The following is a 20,973-nucleotide window of genomic DNA, read 5'->3' on the forward strand; positions in this document are numbered from 1 at the left end:
GGGGACAGGGGACATTAGGAAATTAGCCATGTGTCATTAGAGAGTGTGTGTCTTAGAAAAGTTGCTTGGACAATAGAGAAAGTGTATGTGTGATGTGCGAGAGAGAAGTGGGAGTGTATTTAGAAGACCTGAATTAATCACTGTTTGTGTAGTGCTGTGTGTGTGTTGGGGGTGATGGGAGGCATTAGGAAAATAGTGCCTGTGTCATTAGCAAGCACGAGTATGGGGTGTGTGGAGTGTAAAGGTCGTAGATTTACTGTGTGTGTGAGGGGAAGACAGAGGTAGGTCTTTCTCACATGCACAGCTTAAGATGCATTTAATACACGTTACCACTTTCTGTCCCTGGTACGAGCCTCCAAAAGCAGAAACACTTGATTAAATTTAGGGAATGAAGCTCATTGTTAGTTAGTGGACAGACAAACAGTGGTGCTACTCCACTTGGGAGGCTGATGTCCAAAATCAGTCATCAGGCACCAGATGGACTAAATACCTGATGACTGACAGAAACAGCGAGCAGCAGTTTTGGCAGTGATCCTCTGCACCATCCTAAAGAGAAACGTCCTTCAGAACCCAGGCACGTGCACCACTCTGGTCCCTTCCTTTTTAAGTTATTAGACACCTTCAATTAACATCTGACTCTTAAAAGAACCATAAATCCCAACCACCTACTGTACTGCAACCACTCAAAAACTCCCAAACTCAGTGGCTCCTTGAATACCGACAACAACCTTAAATCCTTAAAGGAACACAGCAACTCCTCACAGCCTCCAAAACCTCAATAAATCAGTGATGGAATCTTTTCAAAGACCAATGAACTTGAAACTTCTTCAGTGACCCCAATATCTGCCTAAAAGATTGAGACTGGATATATTGTTGAAACGACCCTACAGAGGCCTTCAAGGACCTCCTAGAAACCTTTCCAACTTGCCCAGACATATTCAGGGCTACCTCATTGTAAAAACTCAGTAAGTCATCCCCATCCTTCTGAAACAATAAGATGTGAAACCACTCAAGGACACGGATGTGTCTTAAAGGAGCTGTTAAGCTGCTTGACTTCGTCATCCTTCGAGCACCTCTAGAAACTCCTCACAAATCCCCATATAGATTCTTACATATAAACAAACAAACGTCCTTCTGACATATTCTTGAAACACAACTGCCTTCACTTAATTAAACCCCTCAACGAAGAATCCCTCAAAAGACCCATTAAATGCCTTCAAGAACACCTGGAACATCCTTGAGAACCCCTGAAACTTCGTAAAGGAGACTGCAAGACTTCCTCCAAACTCCATGTGATGAAATGAATGACCTTTCATCAGACAGCAAAGCACCTTTTGCATTAAATGTGACCCACACCCTCAGAAAATCTGTATCACTCCAAACCTGTGACTCTCACCTTCTGATCAATATGTTTTCCTATTGATTGGCAGCACAGCCCAAATGGCAAGTGTCAATCAATCTGGGCCTGTCAATAAAAATTATTGCTTGTTGATGTGTTTATTTGCATTTAATGATCTTAATTACCATTCCCAGAGTGCGCATACATATTTTCTCTCTCTCCATATTCATATGGAGCCCCCCTCTCTCGCCCCCAGCCCCACCCCATAATAGGATATGAGGATGAGAGCTCTCTCTCTCTCTGTCTCTCTCTGTCTCTCTCCTTCTCCTCTTCCCATCCTCCTTTCTTCTTAGCATTATTACCACCTCTATGTAATAGCCAACAATAATCCCTTTCCATTATAGACCAATGAAATGCTTTGTGTATTTGAGACCTGCAATTAGTTTGTAAATGTTCTGGTAGTTTTACATCAGGGGTCCCCAGCACATCGCCTAAAGGTTCCAAGAATATACATTAAACATATTTAAAGACACGGTGTCCAATCCCTCCAATTCCAATCCAGTCAGATACACCGATGTGTATCTAATGCTCCAATCGCCTGCCAATCAAAAGAGTGACACTGATGACTGTTGTTGTTTGACAATGTTTTTGGTACAAAATGTGATAGAAATGTATTCAGCTGCTCTGTTTAGGAGATCAATATTAAAGTTTTGAGACCTGAGCAGCTCTCTGAGGTTGGACAGCAGCACCAGGTGGAACCTGGAACAGAGACGTTCCATGTTCTTTAGAGCGTTAACTATCACTGAAGTATCACATATGGACAAAGGAGATAACCACTGAGTGTGAACCAGACCACGTTGGTGTGGACATTCAGGTCTTACTCTCCCTGTACACGTTTGTGCCCAACATAGAACAGTGCTGACCTTTGCATTCATGATGTTCTTAATTAAGACTTGAACAGCAAACTACACCTTACAGTACTCGCCTACGCAGCCTGTGAGAGAACAAACACCACGTGACGATTATCTCCTGAGCTTTAAAACAGGAGGAAGCATTTTCCATGTTCCTGCTATCATGAAACGTTAAGTAAAAGATGCCCATGTCTGAATGACAAAACACCATCACTTTATCTGACAGATGAAGCTTGTAATGTTGTTTACACCGTGCCTGAAAGTGGCTGTATGAGTGAGAGAGGAGGAGGAGGTGTGAGAGAATTAGGCTTAGTTAAGGTTAGGATCTGGGGCTAGGGAATGTATAATGACAATGAGCGCCCTCACAAGTATAGAAGTATGTAGAGGTGCCATTAAACACACGTCACCGCTGATCCGTGCTGAAATAAACACACAGTCTAAAGCACTCCACCATGCACTTGTGTACACACACAGTTCTCTCGGCTCACTTCGATAAAACAAGCATCAATTTTGGTCTCAGACGCGATGCTGATCTCTTTACAGCTTCCACGGCATCAAAGTAACAGCCGGCTGTAAATCTGAACCGAGGAGGAGATGGAGAGGACGAGGAGGAGGAGGAGAGGGAGCAGGAGAGAGGAAGAAATGTGGAGATATAGGTGAAAGTTGAGGGAGGATGTAGAGGAGCTCCCATGAAATGTGCTGACCTTTCACATGTAGACTGTTACTTTCAAACTATTAAACGTCTCTAAAAGTTGTAGGGCACCGTTCAAAACAAAACGTATTATCAGAGAAACCCGACAGTTCATCCAGTAATTTCTGGTGTTATTCTTCATTATTAGGTTTCAAACTGAATCCACACCAACATCCTGATGCCACAGAGCTCCCATGTCCAGAAACCATTAAACCCACCACACTGCTGCACTGGTGACATGTTCCTCCACCCCCATAAACACGCACACCGGAGTTCATCCCGACTCAATCCCACATCGTCTCACTGCTACAAACACTCACCACAGTCCCAACAAATGTACCGTTTCGTCCAGCTGCCCCATTAAAACCACAGTGAGCTGCTGGTTTAGGATCCAGTGGGCTCAGAGCCGAGAGCCACAGACGGAGCAAGGAAGTCACTGACTAACACGTTGTTTGATCATTTTATGGGATTTTCTGGAAAGGAAAACAGAGAACGCTGCCAGACCTGTACTTTAGACATTTTATCACCAGATTGTGTCATGGTTGCTCCCAGTTCCCCTCCCCAGCTCAGTGATCCTGATCCAGCTCCCTGACTGGACCTTCCTGTCCCACACCCACGTCAGTCCGGTGATCTAGCCCAGAGTTTTAGTTCAGCCCCACACCTGGCTGCAGGGTCAGCAGCTGTGTATTCAGTCCGTCACTGTGCTCTTGGTGTGAAACAGTTTGAATGTGACTGAATCCACTTGTCAGCTTCCTCTGAGCTCGTTACAGTTTGTACAGATTATTTAGCACATTCTATGTCACGTTATCTGTCGCACTAAGCCCTGAAAGTGAGACCTGGGAGAACCAAGAAGAGAAGTGATGACTTTTAGTTAGGCCGGACTATGTTTAAAATTACAAATACATCTATTTCTATCTGTGGTGATGGTGTGTGAAATGAAGATGATGTCTCCGCCTCAGCTTCACTCAGTCTTTACAAAATGATGCATGTGTGTTGAATAACAATAACAGAAATATGTTCTGACCTTTGACCCCTGAAGCTGAAACACACTACACTGTTTGATATCACTGTTTCTGTAAAAGAGCAGGTGAATTTTCTGTGTTCACAAAATGAAAATTTCAAACAGTTGGTTTGAATCCTTTGAGCTGCAGCGTCTGACCTTGTGAAGGTCAGCGTCTGTGCCTCACCTCCAGTCCCTCTGCCATACATGAAGGGAACGTGATGCGAGCGTGTTGAAGCAAAACAACCACGTGAACCCCACCAGTGTGTACACGAGTGTGGTTAATGCTGAGAGGTCGGACAGAGCGAGCGGTGAGCGGGTCAGTACCCTGAGTCACCTTCCACCATCGCTCACGCCTCTAATGCATGAAAAGAAGCACGAGCGACATGCATGTGGGAAGCTCAATAACCAGCTGAGAGTGTTTGTGCGTGTGTCCTTCAGCAGGCCCGGGCTTCACCTCCCACTGTCCGTCTGTCTGTAACATACGAAAGTGCCTCCTCTGACTTTAAATCCTCGCCATGCAGGCGGAGCCTCACCTCTGACCTCACACTGCGGCTCCCTGTGCAGCCTCATCCATTTCAATGGCAGCCGTCTATAAAGCACTGTGTCTAGATACAGCCTGCACACACACACACCATACATATGGATGAACACTGAAAGCATGGATGTATGCACACACATATCTGCTCACACAGATTCAAAGTGGGCTTCACAAGGGCACTGTGCTGCGTAGAAGACCGGTTGTCTTCACCAGACTTCACCTGAAAAACACCAGTTTTTATCAGTTTTGATGTCCCCACATATCCAGAGGTTGTTCTGAGTCCTGCTACAAGAAGACACTGCTGATCACTAAGATCTTCTTTCAGTGGGGAACCAGCTCCTGTTTCCTTCTAAGGTTCTACAACTTTATCAAGGCAGAATTTAGGCATCAGTGGGTGAAGTAATGTGACCACTGTGCTACATCACAATCCTGCAATGTGGATGCACTTCTAGATTAATGACCTCAAAACATTTTATTACTGCATTTCCATAAAGTCAGTGGCCATTTAAAGGGCAGGGGGTTAAAATAATGGCCAAAATGGAAGCAGCAGGGGCTGAAATATCTCAACTTGTGTGCTTATACAAAATATTCTGGATACTGGCCGGGGTTAATCTCCACAAATGTGACATCCTACAATTCCCAATGCAATTTAAATGCATCAGCTATCTGTCATTAGGCCCTCATTGCCTGGTAAATGCCCACATCTTCCAAACCCCAGGACCGAGATGTTAAATTTGCCGTCTCCAAGTCTGAATGCATCGTCACAGTTCCTTACTCAGACGCGATAAAGCTCGTCTGCAGACACAGAACACAACACACAACTCGTTCTATGGCTAACTAATACCCCCCATGACATGCCAGCGCATGTCCAGGACAGAAAACTGTGAAATGGCCCTTTAACAGAGACAACCCCCACCCCCCAGTCCATCAATGTGACTAAACCCTTTAAAACACTACTAAGAAGAGAGAGAGAGAGAGAAAGAGAGAGAGAGAAAGAGAGATGTGTGTGTGTGTGTGTGTCACACATGTACAAGTAGTGATGGTCCTGTGTGTGTGTGTGTGTGTGTGTGTATGTAGGTCTTTGTCTTCCTAAGTGTGTGTATGTAGGTGTTTTTCTTTATCAGTGTCTGTGTGTTTGCATCTGAGTGCAGGTCTTTGTCTTCATTACTCTGTGTGTGTGTGTGTGTGTGTGTGTGTGTGTGTGTGTCTTTACCATCTGTATACATGTGCATACGAGTGTTTATCAGTGATAACCTGCATTTTACAAACTATTATTTTAATGTTCCAGCTTTTTATTGCATTTTATTTTTCTCACTTGAGCTTAGTTTTTCTTTTCTGAATTTATTTAATTTCTTTTGTTTTTAATTCTTAAATGGTTTTTCAGATTCTCTCTCTTTGTTTTATGCTTCTTCTCAAACAAAGTACATTTACTTTTATTCATTTTCAATCACTTTCACTTCAAAAAATACTCAATGCATGTATTTGATAAGTTCAGTTCCTTTTCAGAATCAGATGAATCAAACAAAACACAATAGTATCACTAGTTGTGGAGTATGTGAAGTCCTTGACATTGTAAGTGTATGAGGTGTTTAATTCACCTTTAAATGTGATGAGCACAATAATCAGCCTCTATGATCCTGTAGCATCACAGATTACTGATTACCTCTGCTCCGTTTACACTACAGACCCATATTGTTGTTGGTAATTAAATGTGACGTATAGTTTTATGGAGACTTATAATGATTTCTAATTCAACATGCACCAGCAGACGTGCGTGCTGGTTAATAAAACAAGCTCCACTTAGTTTGTCCATCAGAAATAAAATGCACATGCTCTTCCTTAAAGTTGGACAAGCCCAGACTTTGGGAACAAACACTCTGACACGAGTCGACAGGGTCTCGACTTATTGTCGGCGGTCGTATCTATTGTGTTTCCTTGCGAGTTCGCCCTCGCCACCTCCCATCATCCCCGTGGTGTGTCGGCACAGCGATCAGTCAGAACAAAAAGCGGAGGAAGCTCTCCGAGGTCCAGATAACCTCCTGCAGCTTCCTGTCAGCATGCTAATACGCCTCCTTTCACACGGGCCGACAGGGACCCACACACCACACACACCCAGGGCATCGCAAAACAAAAGTCACACCACTGAAAACGACGACTTTGCTTTGTCGTTTTTCGTCCCTTCCTCATGTTTCAATTCACCTCTCTACCGTCCCATCACTCTCTTCCTCTGTCCCTCTATTCTGTACATCAAACTAATCACCTGCTCTCCTTCTCCTTCTCCTTTGCCTTGACTGGCTCCACCCATTCTCTCTTCCCCTTCTCTTCATTTGTTTCTTGCACTTGTTCATTCTCTCCTTTAGTTGCTCCTTCTCCATCATCTGTTCATCTCTTACATAAGAAGAAGAAGAAGAATCCTCTTTATTGTCAATGTAACGTGTACAACGAAACTGTGTTTGGAGCCGAGGGCCCCGGGCCACTGCATGCGTACGCGCCGCCATCATGGGCAACTTGGTTCAGTGTCTTGGCCAAGGACACTTCAACATGTGGACTACAGGCACCGAGATTCGAACCTCCAACCTTCCAGTTCTACCCACTGAACCACTGTCGCCTCCATAAAAAGTAAATACAAGTCAATAAACAGTTCAGTTCCTTGTGCTGTTTCCTTCATCCTCTAACTCGCCTCTTTGTCCAGTAAACCATTCTTGTTTATTCTCCCTTTTTCCTGTGTGCTGTTCCCTCTTCTTAAACTTTTTACACTTCCCTCATCTCTTCATCATTCACAGTTCTGAAAAGTAAAAAAAAAAAACTACATTTCTCCTCCTCTGATCTTCCTCACTTCTCCCTGTGGCCATCCCTCCATCTTTCACCAGGACACACATCTATTAGAATTATTATACATATTATATTATCAGAACGACATGGCAGCTCTGGAGTCGGCGCCATCAATTATGAATGAAACTCTGTGTGTGAGTGTGTGTGAGAGAGAGAGAGAGAGTTCGCCGGGGTGGATCAATTAACTGTGACCTTCCTCCTGTCCACCCCTTCCTCCTCCTCCTCATCTTCACCCTGTCTCCTCCCTCCTCCATCTCCCAGAATGCCCCTCTTTGACCTCATGCAAATGGCCGACCTCCCCCGTCTCAAAAACACAGAGAAAGTAAAAGAGAGAGAAAAGGACAGGAGATGTAGAAAGAGGATTCAGAAATGAAAATTAAATGAAAACTATTAAAAATCTAATAAAATATAAATACAATGAAAAATAAAAACTGATGACAGAACACGGAGCAAGAGGACGAAAGAGGAAGATGAGACAAACCACTGGGTCTGCAGCCTCTGCTCTCTCTAGACAACGTCAGGCCAGTAAAGGAACGTGGTGACCGCTAAAATGTGTGCACGGAGGAGAGCCCATAAACACACATGAAAATTTAGCTCAGAATGTGCAGAAGATTTGGATGAGCCACAATAAGTGTCCAGCTGTTTGTTACTAACTTGGAAAAAAAAGTATAACAGGAAGCATAATTACTGGATTATGTTCAGTGGCCGAGGGACGTCAGGATGGGCGGTCGGAGGCACGAAGCTGAAGAGACTGGGGTGCACATGCATCCTCCCTCTAACAGGGGGGCGGCTCTGGAGACACAGCACAAATATTTGATAGCGTCGTCCTTTAATCTGTCACCCAGCTGCACCTCACCTCACCCTGATTTTAAAATTATACTGACTTGCTTGCTAATGCAAATCAGCTGCATATGAACATACACAAATGTGGCTTTTAAGTAGCTGAACAAGACAGATGATCAATGCGCATGTGTTTCCCTGTGCACACTGGGAAAGCAGACCGTCAGCATTTTCAAATACATTCACTCATCTATTAGATGCTCTGTTTCCAGGGTCGGCAGTGTGGACGCTGTGAGACCAGGGGAAGTGGTCGACAGCCTGACACTGTGCTGGAGCTGTTTAATGCTAATTCATTCAGTGTTCCCCTGCAGACCAGCAGCAGCCCACTGGGAATACTGGGAGGAGGGAGCGAGTGTGTGTGTGTGTTATTGCCAGCCCTCTCTGAGGGAATGTGGATTGGACTGAAAGAGAGCAGAGATCAGGCTCTGCCTCGCGTTCCAATGGCTCTGTGTGTGCGTGTCATGAGCACAATGACCCTCATGCGCATTCGTGCGTATGAGCAAAATGACTTTGCACGTGTGTGCGTGTCAGCAGGTCTGAACACTGGAGAGGCTCTTTAAATGACAAAGACAGAAACAATTCACACACACACACACACACACACACACACACACACGTCGTCTGGAAGCAGGCCAACTCAATGCAGGAGAGAGAGAGAGAAAGACTCGTCTGGTTCAGGGTGCATGTCAATCGCCCTGCACATATCAGTGTGTAGAGGTAAGATTTAAAGGCTCATTCCACCATGTTTAGCCACCTACAGCCCAGATGATGGATGCACACACGTGGTGACAAACAGCTGATGTCAAATGTCAGTTTACCAACAGCATGTTGTCATGTTTACATTTAGCTGTAGATGAAGCTGTTGTTTGTTTTGGTGTTAAACCCTGATTGTTTGGGAGGGACCGTATTTGGTATTGTGTGTACTGCGATGATCCTGTGAGCGTCAGGTTTCTCTTACCTAGCTCGACAAAATCCAGAAATATTCTGGGCGACAGACGTTGAAAAGCTGATGTGCTGGTTCAGATGGGATATTTTTAAGTTTGCAAACTTTGTCTCCAAAGCCCAAGGCGGCGTACCGAATCTGGATTGATCTCATTTCCCCCCCGAGTCTTTTAAACAAATCAGGTTTTGTTAGTGGTTCATGTGCAACTCTGAGACAGTTACGTAAACTTCTTTATTCCTGAACTCTTTGTAATATGTTGGAGTATGAATATGGAAACTTCTGTATGTTGCTCTATTCTGTACACACGGCGTCTATGTCCTGTCTGATCAGGCCCCTCCTCTATTTTCCTCCCCCGCTGTAGCCAAGTGCTGCAAAGGGGGATTTGTTGGGTTTTCCTTCTATAATAATAATAATAAGGTCTAGACCTGACTTTGTAAAGAGCCCTGAGATTTGGCGCTATACAAATAAAACTGAATTGAATTTATTAATGACGTCTCCATCTGTACATTGTGATCATCAGGGACTTTCACCTCCTTAAGGTCTACAGAGGTAAACACTGTTTAAGTGACCAACACTTAGCTGGATTCTCAACTTCTTGATTCTGTCTGAATCCCAAACAGCAACAACATATTGATCCTGTTGAATGTAATACACATGGCATTACAGCAGGTTCAGCTTAACGTCTGTTTGTACTGTCACAGCCGCAGCACGGCGGATCTTCCTATGGTTCTGTTCTAGTGTCAAACAGGAACAACGTTTTTAAATGACTCAAAGTAGCTCAAAGTTTCTTTGTTTTGTTCTCAGATTAGACACTATTTTAAAGCCCAACCCGTCACATCACCTGTGTGTCACGCCTGCAGTGTGTGTGCTCTTCCACGGCGCCACATATGCCGGCCTGGCATGAAGCGAAGCTGGCTGCCAACCATATTTGGGCGTAACGGGCGCGAATCCAGCAGACTAATTTGGGTCTGGCTGGGACGACGCAGTTATTATTTTCCTCTAGACCATCAGGCAGAGGACACACAGCCATCTGCTGCACACACACGTCTCAATTAGATCGCTAAGAGGGCAGCTGCAAGCATCGCCTGGCCCGTAAATGGACACACATGCAAACACACCAAAATATTTATATGTACATGAACACACACATCACGATGCGTTGCTGGATCGACAGGGTGTTACAAAGAGACACAAAGCACGACTCTGTCCACCTGCTTCCTATGAATGAATAAGCACATGAAGACCAAACAAGCCAGAAGGCTGACACAGTATATATGACAAAGTTGTAACCTTGGTGCCGTTCTGAGCAGACCGCTTGGTCTTTGGAAATAACAACACACTCGCCCGGTGCATCATTAGGTTCCCCTGTGCAACGGAGTCCAACCCAGAACAGCAGCCTCCTATAACATCTGTGAAGCCTGTTTCAGTTTTTGGTGAAGCTGTGGGAAACGTATGAATTTATCAATGAGACACTGAAAACTGTGACCTCAATCATAAACACATGACATACAATTAATAAATATCTGACAATTGCACCAAAAACATAATTTGGAGACATAATGAGCTTCATACGGACAGATGTTATGGGCTGCATTCAGTCATACAGGTGTTGGGGGGTGTATACAGCATGCCCGATTAACACATGTAGTGACACCACAGGCCTGGAAACTAACAGGTCACGTTTGGCTGGATACAAAAATACAGTACAGCTGATTTTCCTTTAAACAACTAGACTAACTGGGATGGAAGTATCTAGTTGTCAGTCACACATCAATGCCCCTAGTCCAGCAGAAGGAAGTGTACGATCACATCCCATTCAGAGACACGCTGAGACCTATCTGCACTCCCGAATACGTTTTCACTGCAGTCAGACACACCTCCGTGATTCTCAGCGTATGTCAGGTTTGTCTTTGGTTTCCCTGTCTGATTGCTGACTAAAACAAGAAACGCCACAGGGTGACACAGAGGACGAGGACGCACACAGAAGGCAGAGCTGCCCAGAACTAGAAGCTAAAAAACTGCAAAAGTCACAGGCTTCACCAAATCAGTGCACAACCAGATGCATGCCAACAGTGACTAAGCTACAGTGAAAGTGCCATTGTAGACTCGCTCCCACACGAGGCACTAGAGCTTCTACCTGTGTCTGTTTTATCAGAAACCGATCCGTTAGATCTGGTTGTTAAAGGATAAGGCTGGTCACTTTCTGTATTAACAGGGTCTTCATCACTCTCCATACAGAAACTGAAACCAGCAGTGATTAGCCAGCCCTGGATCTGGTTTATCTGTGCCATAGACCTCAGTTGTTATTCAAAAACAATTAAAAACACATCAGGGACACACAGGCTGCAGTGGGTGACAGGGTTCCTCATTACAAAACAGGAGATTTGTTAAGACTATCCAGAGATCTCGTGCATGGGCAGTTGAGTCTTGCTTACTTTAGACGCTGTGGCTGTTCACACCCTTTGGGGCAACATTTTTAAAATATATTACACATATTCTTTCCTGGTTCAGTAACAGCTCCAACTCTAAACAAATGCACATGTCAATGAAGAGGGGTCACAGTGCAAATGGCATTTATGACAGTGATGTAAAAGTGAATTAGGCTCAGCAACGACACAGCTAAAGTACTGATCGCTGCACGCTGGAGCTTTAAGTTGGCTCAGTTTGAAGAGTCAGTTCTCATTTGACAAAGTTGATTCCACTAAATCCCTGTATCATGCGTTACAGTGCACACACTGGTTCACATTTTAAGCTATTTTCAAGAGAAAATTGCCAATAAATAACCGATTGGAGCTCTCTCTCGCCCTCCGTGACAGGCAGCCATAACAAACTCCAGCTCATCAACTTTTACTGCAAAGAATTAAAATTCAAAATCGAAAAGGAAGTCAAAAAAAAGAAGAAGAGTGTGTGTTGGAGTTGGGGCAGGGAGGACTTTAACTTTACTCAGCGGCCGTATTTAATTACAGCTCTGCTCTTTGTTAATGACTCTGTTAACGACCTGTTTGATTGGCCGGCCACGTCCGCCATCTCCCCAACGAGGCGGTGAAGAGACGACTTAAACTGGTAAATCCTCTTTATACATAAATCTGCCTACAGATAGGTTCAGCGGCGGCCACCGACTGAGAAAATTCATAACCTCGTCAATTTGTCAAAAGGCTTAAAATCCCCCCCTCCACCCCCCCACCACCCAGCCATTTTTCCTGCACACCGCGATCTAATTAAAGTTGAAAAATACTTAGCGATATATTTTCCTTCTTTAAAAAATGAAGATGAGAGAAGGGCAGTGATTAAAGGAGGAAAGAAGAGCAATTAAGAGGATGGAGGCTGACGAACTCTGTGTACACATGTAGGATTACAGGGTGAGACTCGTACAAGGTAAAGACAAGCTCGATCTCTCTCTCTCTCTCTCTCTTTCTTTTTTAATCGGCGTGCCACTTCTTCAGCAGCTGATAAAAGCTGAGAGAACAAGATAACCAGCTCGGCGGAGCTGCTGCCAAAGCGTAAGGGACCCGATTTGACAGTTAATCAATTATTTGATAGAAATCATCAATCAATCTTGGTGGGGGAATTAATCCAAGGGGGGGAGGGGGAAAGAGACACAGTGACAGAGGGGAGTGATGTGCCATCCTCTTTAATTTGGTAAACTGATTGGCCTTTTTTCCTCATTCCCATATCAGAGAGCTTCCTGTATCTAATTCACAGAGACAAGGAGCTGAGAGAGAGACCTAATGCATATTATGGCAGACACAGTAAATATGAGCTCCTTTTGAGAAAACAATGCTCAGCTTCCATTCACTGAAGCGTGGACCTCTGTAGATCGTGTTGTCAGAGACAGAAGTGGCATTCATCACTAAATTATCATAATCCTAAGTAGTAGCTGTGTGTTGTAACCTCAGCAGCCGGTACATCACACTGTGATCTCCTACAGTCACTGTAGGAGGAGACAGAGGCCGGCGCTGCTCGGGAGTCGAGTCTGAAGTCACTGAACTGGAGTCCAAGTCAGGTCTGGAAGGTTTCCAACATAATATTACAGTACATGTGAAGCAGTTTCAGTGAAATCTCTCATTTAGCATCAGGACTGTTTTCATATTCTAAGACAAGCCACCACCCACTACAAAACCTAGTACTGAAAGTTGAAACCTTTGTGGTTTTAATAAGGTTAATTAATGATTCATTTATTTTTTAGCATCAGAAAAACTACAGCTCCCACGATCGCTCTGCAGCATGGCGGCGCACATATTATACGTCACTGTTATCTACTAGTCTCTGCAGTCCGAGTTCCACAGCGTTAACTGTATGTTAGCTGTGCTCTACATGTCCTGACTCTTTCAGCTCTTTTTGTATCATCTTTAAGAAACACACCGACATGTAGTGAAAGTCTCAACATGCTGTGTTCCGAGGCCTGACTTTTAGTTACTAGCCAGATCAGAAACCGCAGTAGGATTCTGAATGGGACTTTCTTTCTTTCAGAAGACAACCCAGTCTATTTGTGTTCATGAAAACACAAGTGAAGTGATAAAAAGGGAAATGCAATGTTTGCAGCTCTTTTAATTCAGCAACACACAGCTTGTCAATACCGACTTATTAGAGGCGCCAAGGTTGATGTGCCGACCTTCAGGATGGACGCCTGTCTCTATTAACAGGAGCTGGTGGAGAGTGAACCAATTGAGACACATAACTCGTTACCAAGCTGACAAAGTACAATGAAGTGTCCCTGACACACACACACGCGGCAATAAAATATGCATCGTCGCTCGCTGCACAAATCAACAACCGTCCGACGAGCTGATGAGATTTTAAATGAGCCTTAATTTGTTGGGAATTGTCTTTGGTAATGATAGGAGAGAGACAGACAGAGAGAGAGACAGTCAGAGGAAGAAAGTGAGAGGAGAAGACTGGAGAATTTACAAGAACCCAGTAAGGAACCAAAACAACGTGACTGCGCTGTGAGAAGAGCGCCGTGCGCTTCTGTACAGTAAACACAGGGACATATATGTGTCAGGGGGGGTCTGTCAGGGGGTAGGACTGGATAAGTCTGACTTCTTCCTACTCCATTCAAGCATGTACTAGGTATAAGCACATTGATATGGGATTAGCATTTGTTGGATATGTGTAAAATTATGTGTGTTGACATATCAACTGTCTTTACATGCTTGAAAGAATAAATCAAATCAAATCAAATATATAGACAGACAGGTGCACTTACCTGTGACAGCCCCAGGTAGATGGAGACGGTCTCAGAGATGTAGAGGAAGCGTCCCTCCTTGTTTAGTGCAAATACAAACCCATCCAGAGACTGAAAACAGACAAAGACACAGAGGAGAGAGGTGGAGTGTTAGTCACTTCAGAAAAATGTTTGGAAAACTGATGTTCCAGCGGCTGCAGGACCTCGTTGGTGCTGCTGCTGCTGCACCTCACTGAGAGCTGTCGCTGTCACTTGGCTGAGCCTCACCGATACAATGAGGAAGACGAAATAAAGGAGAGATAGTTATCTGACCTTCATCTACAACTGAATTTTACTCAGACAAAAAATGATACGCATTTCTGCAAGCATTGATGGTAATCATTCTGTGGTGATCAGGACCAAACACATGTACTACTACTTCTAATACCTAGTACCAGACATGAGCCTGTAACACCAGAACTAAGCCTTACACACACACTTCCGCTCTGGGTTATGGTTGACAGCACCCATAAATGGACTGGCACTAAAACTGCATGGTTAGGTTTAGGAAAAGATCATGGCTTCAGTTAAAACACTCATCAATTAAAGACACAACAGTTCACCTCGCTCCTCTGGGAACGTCCGGTGATGTGTGACCCGTTCCTTCACTCCGAGTCCAGGCTGCTCCATATACACTGTAGTTTTGTCTAATAAGAAATGTCACAGCGTCAAATGACATGAGTATTCTCGCTGTGACTTGGACGAGTTGTATGACAAACATTGTTGCCACAGAATCTTTAACTGTATCACGACCGAATGAATCTCACACACGATATCGTGCATGGAGTCCCACCCCTACAATCTGCTAACGTCAGGGGTATCACTGTGACACCGATTAACTACATAACACAGGCTGTACGAATCAAACCGATACGCCAAGGGTCACTAATAATGTTTTCTGTTATGAGTAAACGAGCGATCCTATTGGTCAGCGTCACCCCAACACGTTGGAGAAGTAGAATTCTGACACGCTAGACTTTGTGTCACCCCAGATACTGTCCTTTACTATGACACTACATGAAATAAAGCACTCGGGTGTCGAATCCCATTTTCAGTCATGGCGCCCTGTGGTTATTGGGTCGGGCTGTTATCAGGCTTCAATCTTGCAGCCTGAACCTGGCACTACCCTGGTTAAATTTCAAAAAGCCACTTCCTGATGCAAACTTTCTTTAGGTACTGTATATACTATGTCACTGTACTTGACAGAGCGCCAGTCTTTGACGCCCTGGGATGAGAACAGTGTTGACAAACACCAACACAGTGACGTGTCCTACAGTAGTACTGCAGTAGTACACAGCAAGTCTTTGTCCTCTGTATTGGAAAAGTAAGTGTCTACTCTGCACACACACACACACACACACACACACACACACACACACCTGAGTGTGTCTAATGGCGTATTTATGTGAAGATCACGGCAGAACACTCGACTCAGCAACTAATCTCACACACACACACTCATGCAGGTCCGAGTGTGTCTAATGCTGTCGTTATGTGAAGATCATGGCAGAACAATCGTCTCCACACACTGATTCAGATACACACACACACACACACACACAAGGGCACTAATACACTGGAGGTCAGGCAGGTTAATTACATGTGGTTCTCGACTGCTGCTACTCGTACACACCAGGCCCGTGTGTGTGTTTTAGCCTGAGACGCTACATATGTAGGTGTGACTGTCTCTCAGTAACATTAACTGTCTGCATGTGAGAGAGGGGGGGGGGATTGTAGTTTTCTTTTTTTCCTCTTGTCAGCAGCGCTGAGTACACTGTGCAGTAATGTGAGCACACACACAGGCAGAGCTTTGTCAAAGCTGCATCTGTTTGTGGTCATGTCAGTAAACAATGTTTATAAAGGTGTAGAAAGGACAGAAACATGAAGATGAAACTATCTTCATATATGGAGATTTTCCCTTTGGACAAACAAGGCTGATCGGCTGCGTGCTGCTCTGCAAAGCCCACACATAAAACATAAACATGAGGAGAGAACAGCGCTCCATGTTTGACTTTGACCGTTACGTCGATACCTGGTTTGACCGAATGTGCAGCAGTCGACTCAACGGGCACCGTGGGACTGGACACCTGGAGACATGGCATGTGATTTTCACACACTTCTCTCTATTTGGTGCTGACCTCTAACCTCTCGTCCCTGGCTAGTCACACCCATATATGATGCACTGTGTTTGAGTGTGTTAGTGTGTGTTTGTGTGCGCTGTGGACGGTTGCTGCCAGTGTCCGTTTAGCCTGCCCTGTCACATAATGGAATGCTAATGAGATGTTAATCGTCGGTGAGCCTCATCAATGTCCATCCATGCTGGTTTGCTCGTTAACACACAGGCTGACTCACTCTCTGAGTGTGTGCATGTGGGTCTCAGTGTGCACATATGTAGCTTTGCACTTCGTTTCTATTTGCATAGAGACATGTTTGTGAGTGTGCTGTCAGGTTCGGGTCCAGATTGTTGCTCTCCAGGCTGTTGCCCTTCACACTAAATGTCCTCTAACAAGTCGATTATCTTCAGACATAGAAATGCTAACTAGCTTAGCATCACATGTTACACCAAGCATTCTGAAACCTACGGTAGGCTAACCAGTGCTAGCATGGTGGCGATTTCACTCACACAAATTATCCATTTGATTCCAGTAAAATCCGATGGATACATTGAAACCAAATGTAAAGGTCGTGCACGTGAACAGTCCAGCACATCTGAGGGTTGCACTGTGGATGAGACAGACCCTTTCTTCAGCTTGTCTTCACTCTATCGTCTCATGTGGCGTCTCTGAAGCTGGCATAGCCCTGTGATGTAGTTACACTGTAATCTCAGGTGACTACAGTCAGGAATACCTCGTGATGTCAACCTGCATTTTCCTCTATTTTTCCATATTTTCCTTGATCCTGCTCCGGTTTCTTGGAATACTGTGACACAACCACTAATCCTCGGTAGGTCATGGTTCATTTCTTGCTCCTTTAGAGTAGCATAACAGTGTAAAAGGTTGAGATGGTAAAATAATCACAATCTGTGTTTTACATTTTACAGTTTTTTCATCTTGTCTGATTGAGGTTCAGGTTTAGCAACAAGCAGCTCCAGGTGATGGGAAGCAAATCTGCCTGTTTCGGAGGGATTAAAACGGATTAATTAGAAGTGGAAGGTGAGTAGAAAGGTGGAAGCGTGTGTGTAAATTATGTTGATATGATGCTGATGTAAACACAGTCTCACACACACACACACACACACACACACACACGCGGTAAACAAACATAACCCTGCCGACTGCTTCGTTAAGTCCCAGGCTCCCTCCCAGAGGTTAAACAGGCCTCAGATTATTAGAGCCGTGACTCACACCAAACACTGTTTTCTGCTGCGTGTTTGCCTTTTCTGCCTCTTTTAGTTCACACCAGGGTTTATGTACAAGGTCGGCAGGGTCTGGAAAGGTCAGTGAAAGGTTGCAAGATGCACAAAGGTCGGTGTAACACTCAGAAAACAACATTCAACCCTCAGTAACTGACATTTTCTGCAGGAGCAGCTACCTTTAAAACATTCTCTTTAAAGGAAAACAGCCAGTACATCACCGATACACCTAAAGCTGCATTTTCTATTCTAACGGCAACTGCTTTTAATTTTGTTAGAAGATGTGCAGCAACGTTTGTAGTCGAGTGTGTCTGGGATTATTTTAATCGTGGATATTTTCTACTACACAGTGCTAGTGACAAACAACACCTGCTCTGAACATCTTCCACTACACATTAAACAGATACCCAACAAAACCAACGCCCCAAAACTAAACTGGAACTAAAACATGCACAGAGACAAACTGGGAATTGTATTTCTGCTGTTTAATGTTGATATGTCCTAACAAACTAAACAACATTTGACCTGCTAACTGTGCGATCTCTACTCGGATGTCAACACAGAGGGGACAGACACACAACAGACCACAGGCGTGAACTCCTGGACTCATCAGATCCAAACTAGTCCAAGATGGATCTGAGCCCAGTCTGAGCCAAGTTCCAATTCCCCAGTTGAAACTTCTTGTTGGTCCTGGGACCAAGTCAAACCTGATCCAAGCCAGACCCGAGCACGATCTCGACTGCAAAATAGCACAGCCTCTGCTCACATGCACAGTCTTTGTTAACATGAAAGGGACAGAAAGAATACCAGACAACATCCATACTGCACTGGCCTGAGATACTAGACCTAGCCTGACCAAGGCCAGAACCAAACCTGATCCAAGCTGGGCCTAAACTGAACCCAGTGCCCTTGTCTATTGCAGTGTTTCCACTGGTAACAATTCTCAGTTTTCGATCCAGCATCATTGAATGACGCACCTCAGGGAGTCACCAGTAAAACAACAGGCCGGGTCACAGGTCGCGTCTTTGGATGCAACAGATGAAATGTCTCATGTCTTCAGGTCTATTTCCTGTGGTCATGTCCACACGCTGCTGTTTACATCACCTACATCGCCGGTTGTTTTCTGTGGCAAAACATTTTACTGGTGTCTGTTATGATTACGTGCACAAGGCCTACATGAAAACTATTGTTGTCCAGCACATTATTGCTGTGGGCCGGACCGGTGCAGACCATCTGTGACAGCAGCTCTGACGCTGAACGTCAGATGTCTTGCGCTCAGTCGGGCTGTGGTTATGCTGCGGAGTGAAGCGTCGACCAAAGAAAAAAACTGTCAGTGAAAAATAACTAGCCTATATTAATTGGTATAGTTAGTGTTAGTTCACCTTCACAGAGAGAACACAGACACACACCCAAACCCCCAGTCGCACCCCCCCTCCTGCCACTCAATGGGACACTGCCGCCTCGCCAGACCTCGTGACCCACAGGACACTGTTGCGCCGTCCTCCCCACATTGCCTATGACGATACCACACAGGACTGAGACTGTGCATCTGGTCCAACCCCAGCTCAGAGGCTGATCTGAGTCCAGTCCAAACTGGATCCAAAGGACAAACAAACATAAAACCAAACCCAGTCTCAAGGTGCACACACACAACGCGCTCCGGCCCTGCAGCTGAAGAAAACAGTGTGACCAGTGCAACACGTAGAAACAGTGGAAACCAGCGGCCCCAGTATCAGCTGACCTCAGCCTGTTTGGGGGGATGTTGTTTTTCATGCCCTTTGTTGTTTTTCTACTTGTACAGTATTTGCATATTAATAACACATACAGACACACTGGGATTGGTGTGTGTGTCCTGGGCAGTTAGTACATGTGACTTGTTGTGTGTGTGTGTAGACAGACCAAGGACAACTTTTACACACAGGTGAAAATGAAGCAACAATACAAATGTGTAGAAAACACAAAGTGGAACTGATGGACATTACAGCAAAAGTAACACGCAAAGGAAAGTGCACACTTACATGCTGACACACACTCCCTCTTTCTCTCATATACAAACACACACCCTGTGGCGATGGCCTGTGTGTTGATGTGTGTGTCTCTTTATGAAATCACAGAGGGTCTGACCGCCTCATAGTAATTATGCTAATTGCCTGGATGCCCTTGCCTTTATTTATGCGCGGCTGCTAAGATAAATAAAAGGAAATTGCTTTGGATCTAACTGTATTCATTTCAGCATGCTAACTAGAACGCTAACGCTGCTCCCTGCATCGATGTGTGAGTCTGTGCACGCGAGTGTGGAGTGAGAGCGAGCGAGTGGGGGGTGCGGGGTGGCACAGATTTGTTTACCCTTCACAAATTCTGCAGGTAATTGCAATTTTGATTGTACATTTATTTATTTTATTTTGTGTGTGTGGACGGATTGTACAGATGTGTTTTGTGTGTACGGCACGGAGTCGGGGACGTTGTGTGTGTGTGTGTCAGAGTGTGTGTGCACGCTTCCCGTCTCTCAGTCCTCTGTCATAATGAAATGTTTTGTTCTATTAACCGGAGTGTAACTGTCTGAGACTCTGCTGCAGTGAAACTAAAGCCTCTGAACAAAACAACCACAGGGAAACTGAAGTTTCTACCTTTAAACAAGAAAAGAAATCCCAATAAATACGATGCAATAAAGGTATCTAAATGAATCTCTGATCATTTTTGTTTATACGATGTCACAAATCAGAAGCACCCAATCTGAAGTCAGATATTTAGTGACTGTCCCAAAGTGATCCACCTAAAGTGGATTTTCTATTTTAATTTGACCAAATACTGTTAAATTATCCAGGCTGAAGGCGAGAAGCAACCACTTTATGCTTTTTGGTACGGTTTTAACGGTTTTTACTCCTTTAGAAACAGTAACCTCTCCATAAGCCCATCAGAAATCTGTTAACCTCACTATTCATCACGCACAATCTGGGTCAGATTCGACACTTGGACTCGGCCACATGCACTTTGACATTTGACTGGATGGCAACTGTTTAAACAGAGTATATTTATTATTTTCACAACATTTTGAAAAGCAATTTGTACCTTTATTATTGTAATAATAAATATCTTTCCTACATATTCTGCATTAACAGGTGGGAATGATGGTGTCAAACCTTTGAAGGGAAAGATGAAGACATCACCCTGATGAAGGAAAGCGAGCTGAAAAGGTTGGTTCTGCATCGAGGGCCACAGTGGCTGCACCTCGTTGAGACCTTTGCAAGGACTGAATCAGTTTGTGTTGCAGTCCAAAGTGAATTATCCCCACAACTCTAG

General features: G+C 44.5%; 1 protein-coding gene across 6 annotated transcripts in view; it reads right to left on the bottom strand.

The window, feature by feature from the left end:
* Positions 1 to 20,973, bottom strand: part of npas3 (neuronal PAS domain protein 3) — a 276,234-nt gene that overhangs the window by 69,517 nt on the left and 185,744 nt on the right. For all 6 annotated transcript variants that reach the window (XM_020611538.1, XM_020611534.1, XM_020611535.1 and 3 more), the window contains one exon: positions 14,304 to 14,393. In XM_020611538.1, coding sequence (XP_020467194.1) covers positions 14,304 to 14,393 — 90 coding nt within the window. The remainder of the gene's footprint in view (positions 1 to 14,303; positions 14,394 to 20,973) is intronic.

The sequence above is a fragment of the Monopterus albus genome, unplaced genomic scaffold, assembly GCF_001952655.1.
Source record: "Monopterus albus unplaced genomic scaffold, M_albus_1.0 scaffold115.1, whole genome shotgun sequence".
NCBI classification, from domain to species: domain Eukaryota; kingdom Metazoa; phylum Chordata; class Actinopteri; order Synbranchiformes; family Synbranchidae; genus Monopterus; species Monopterus albus.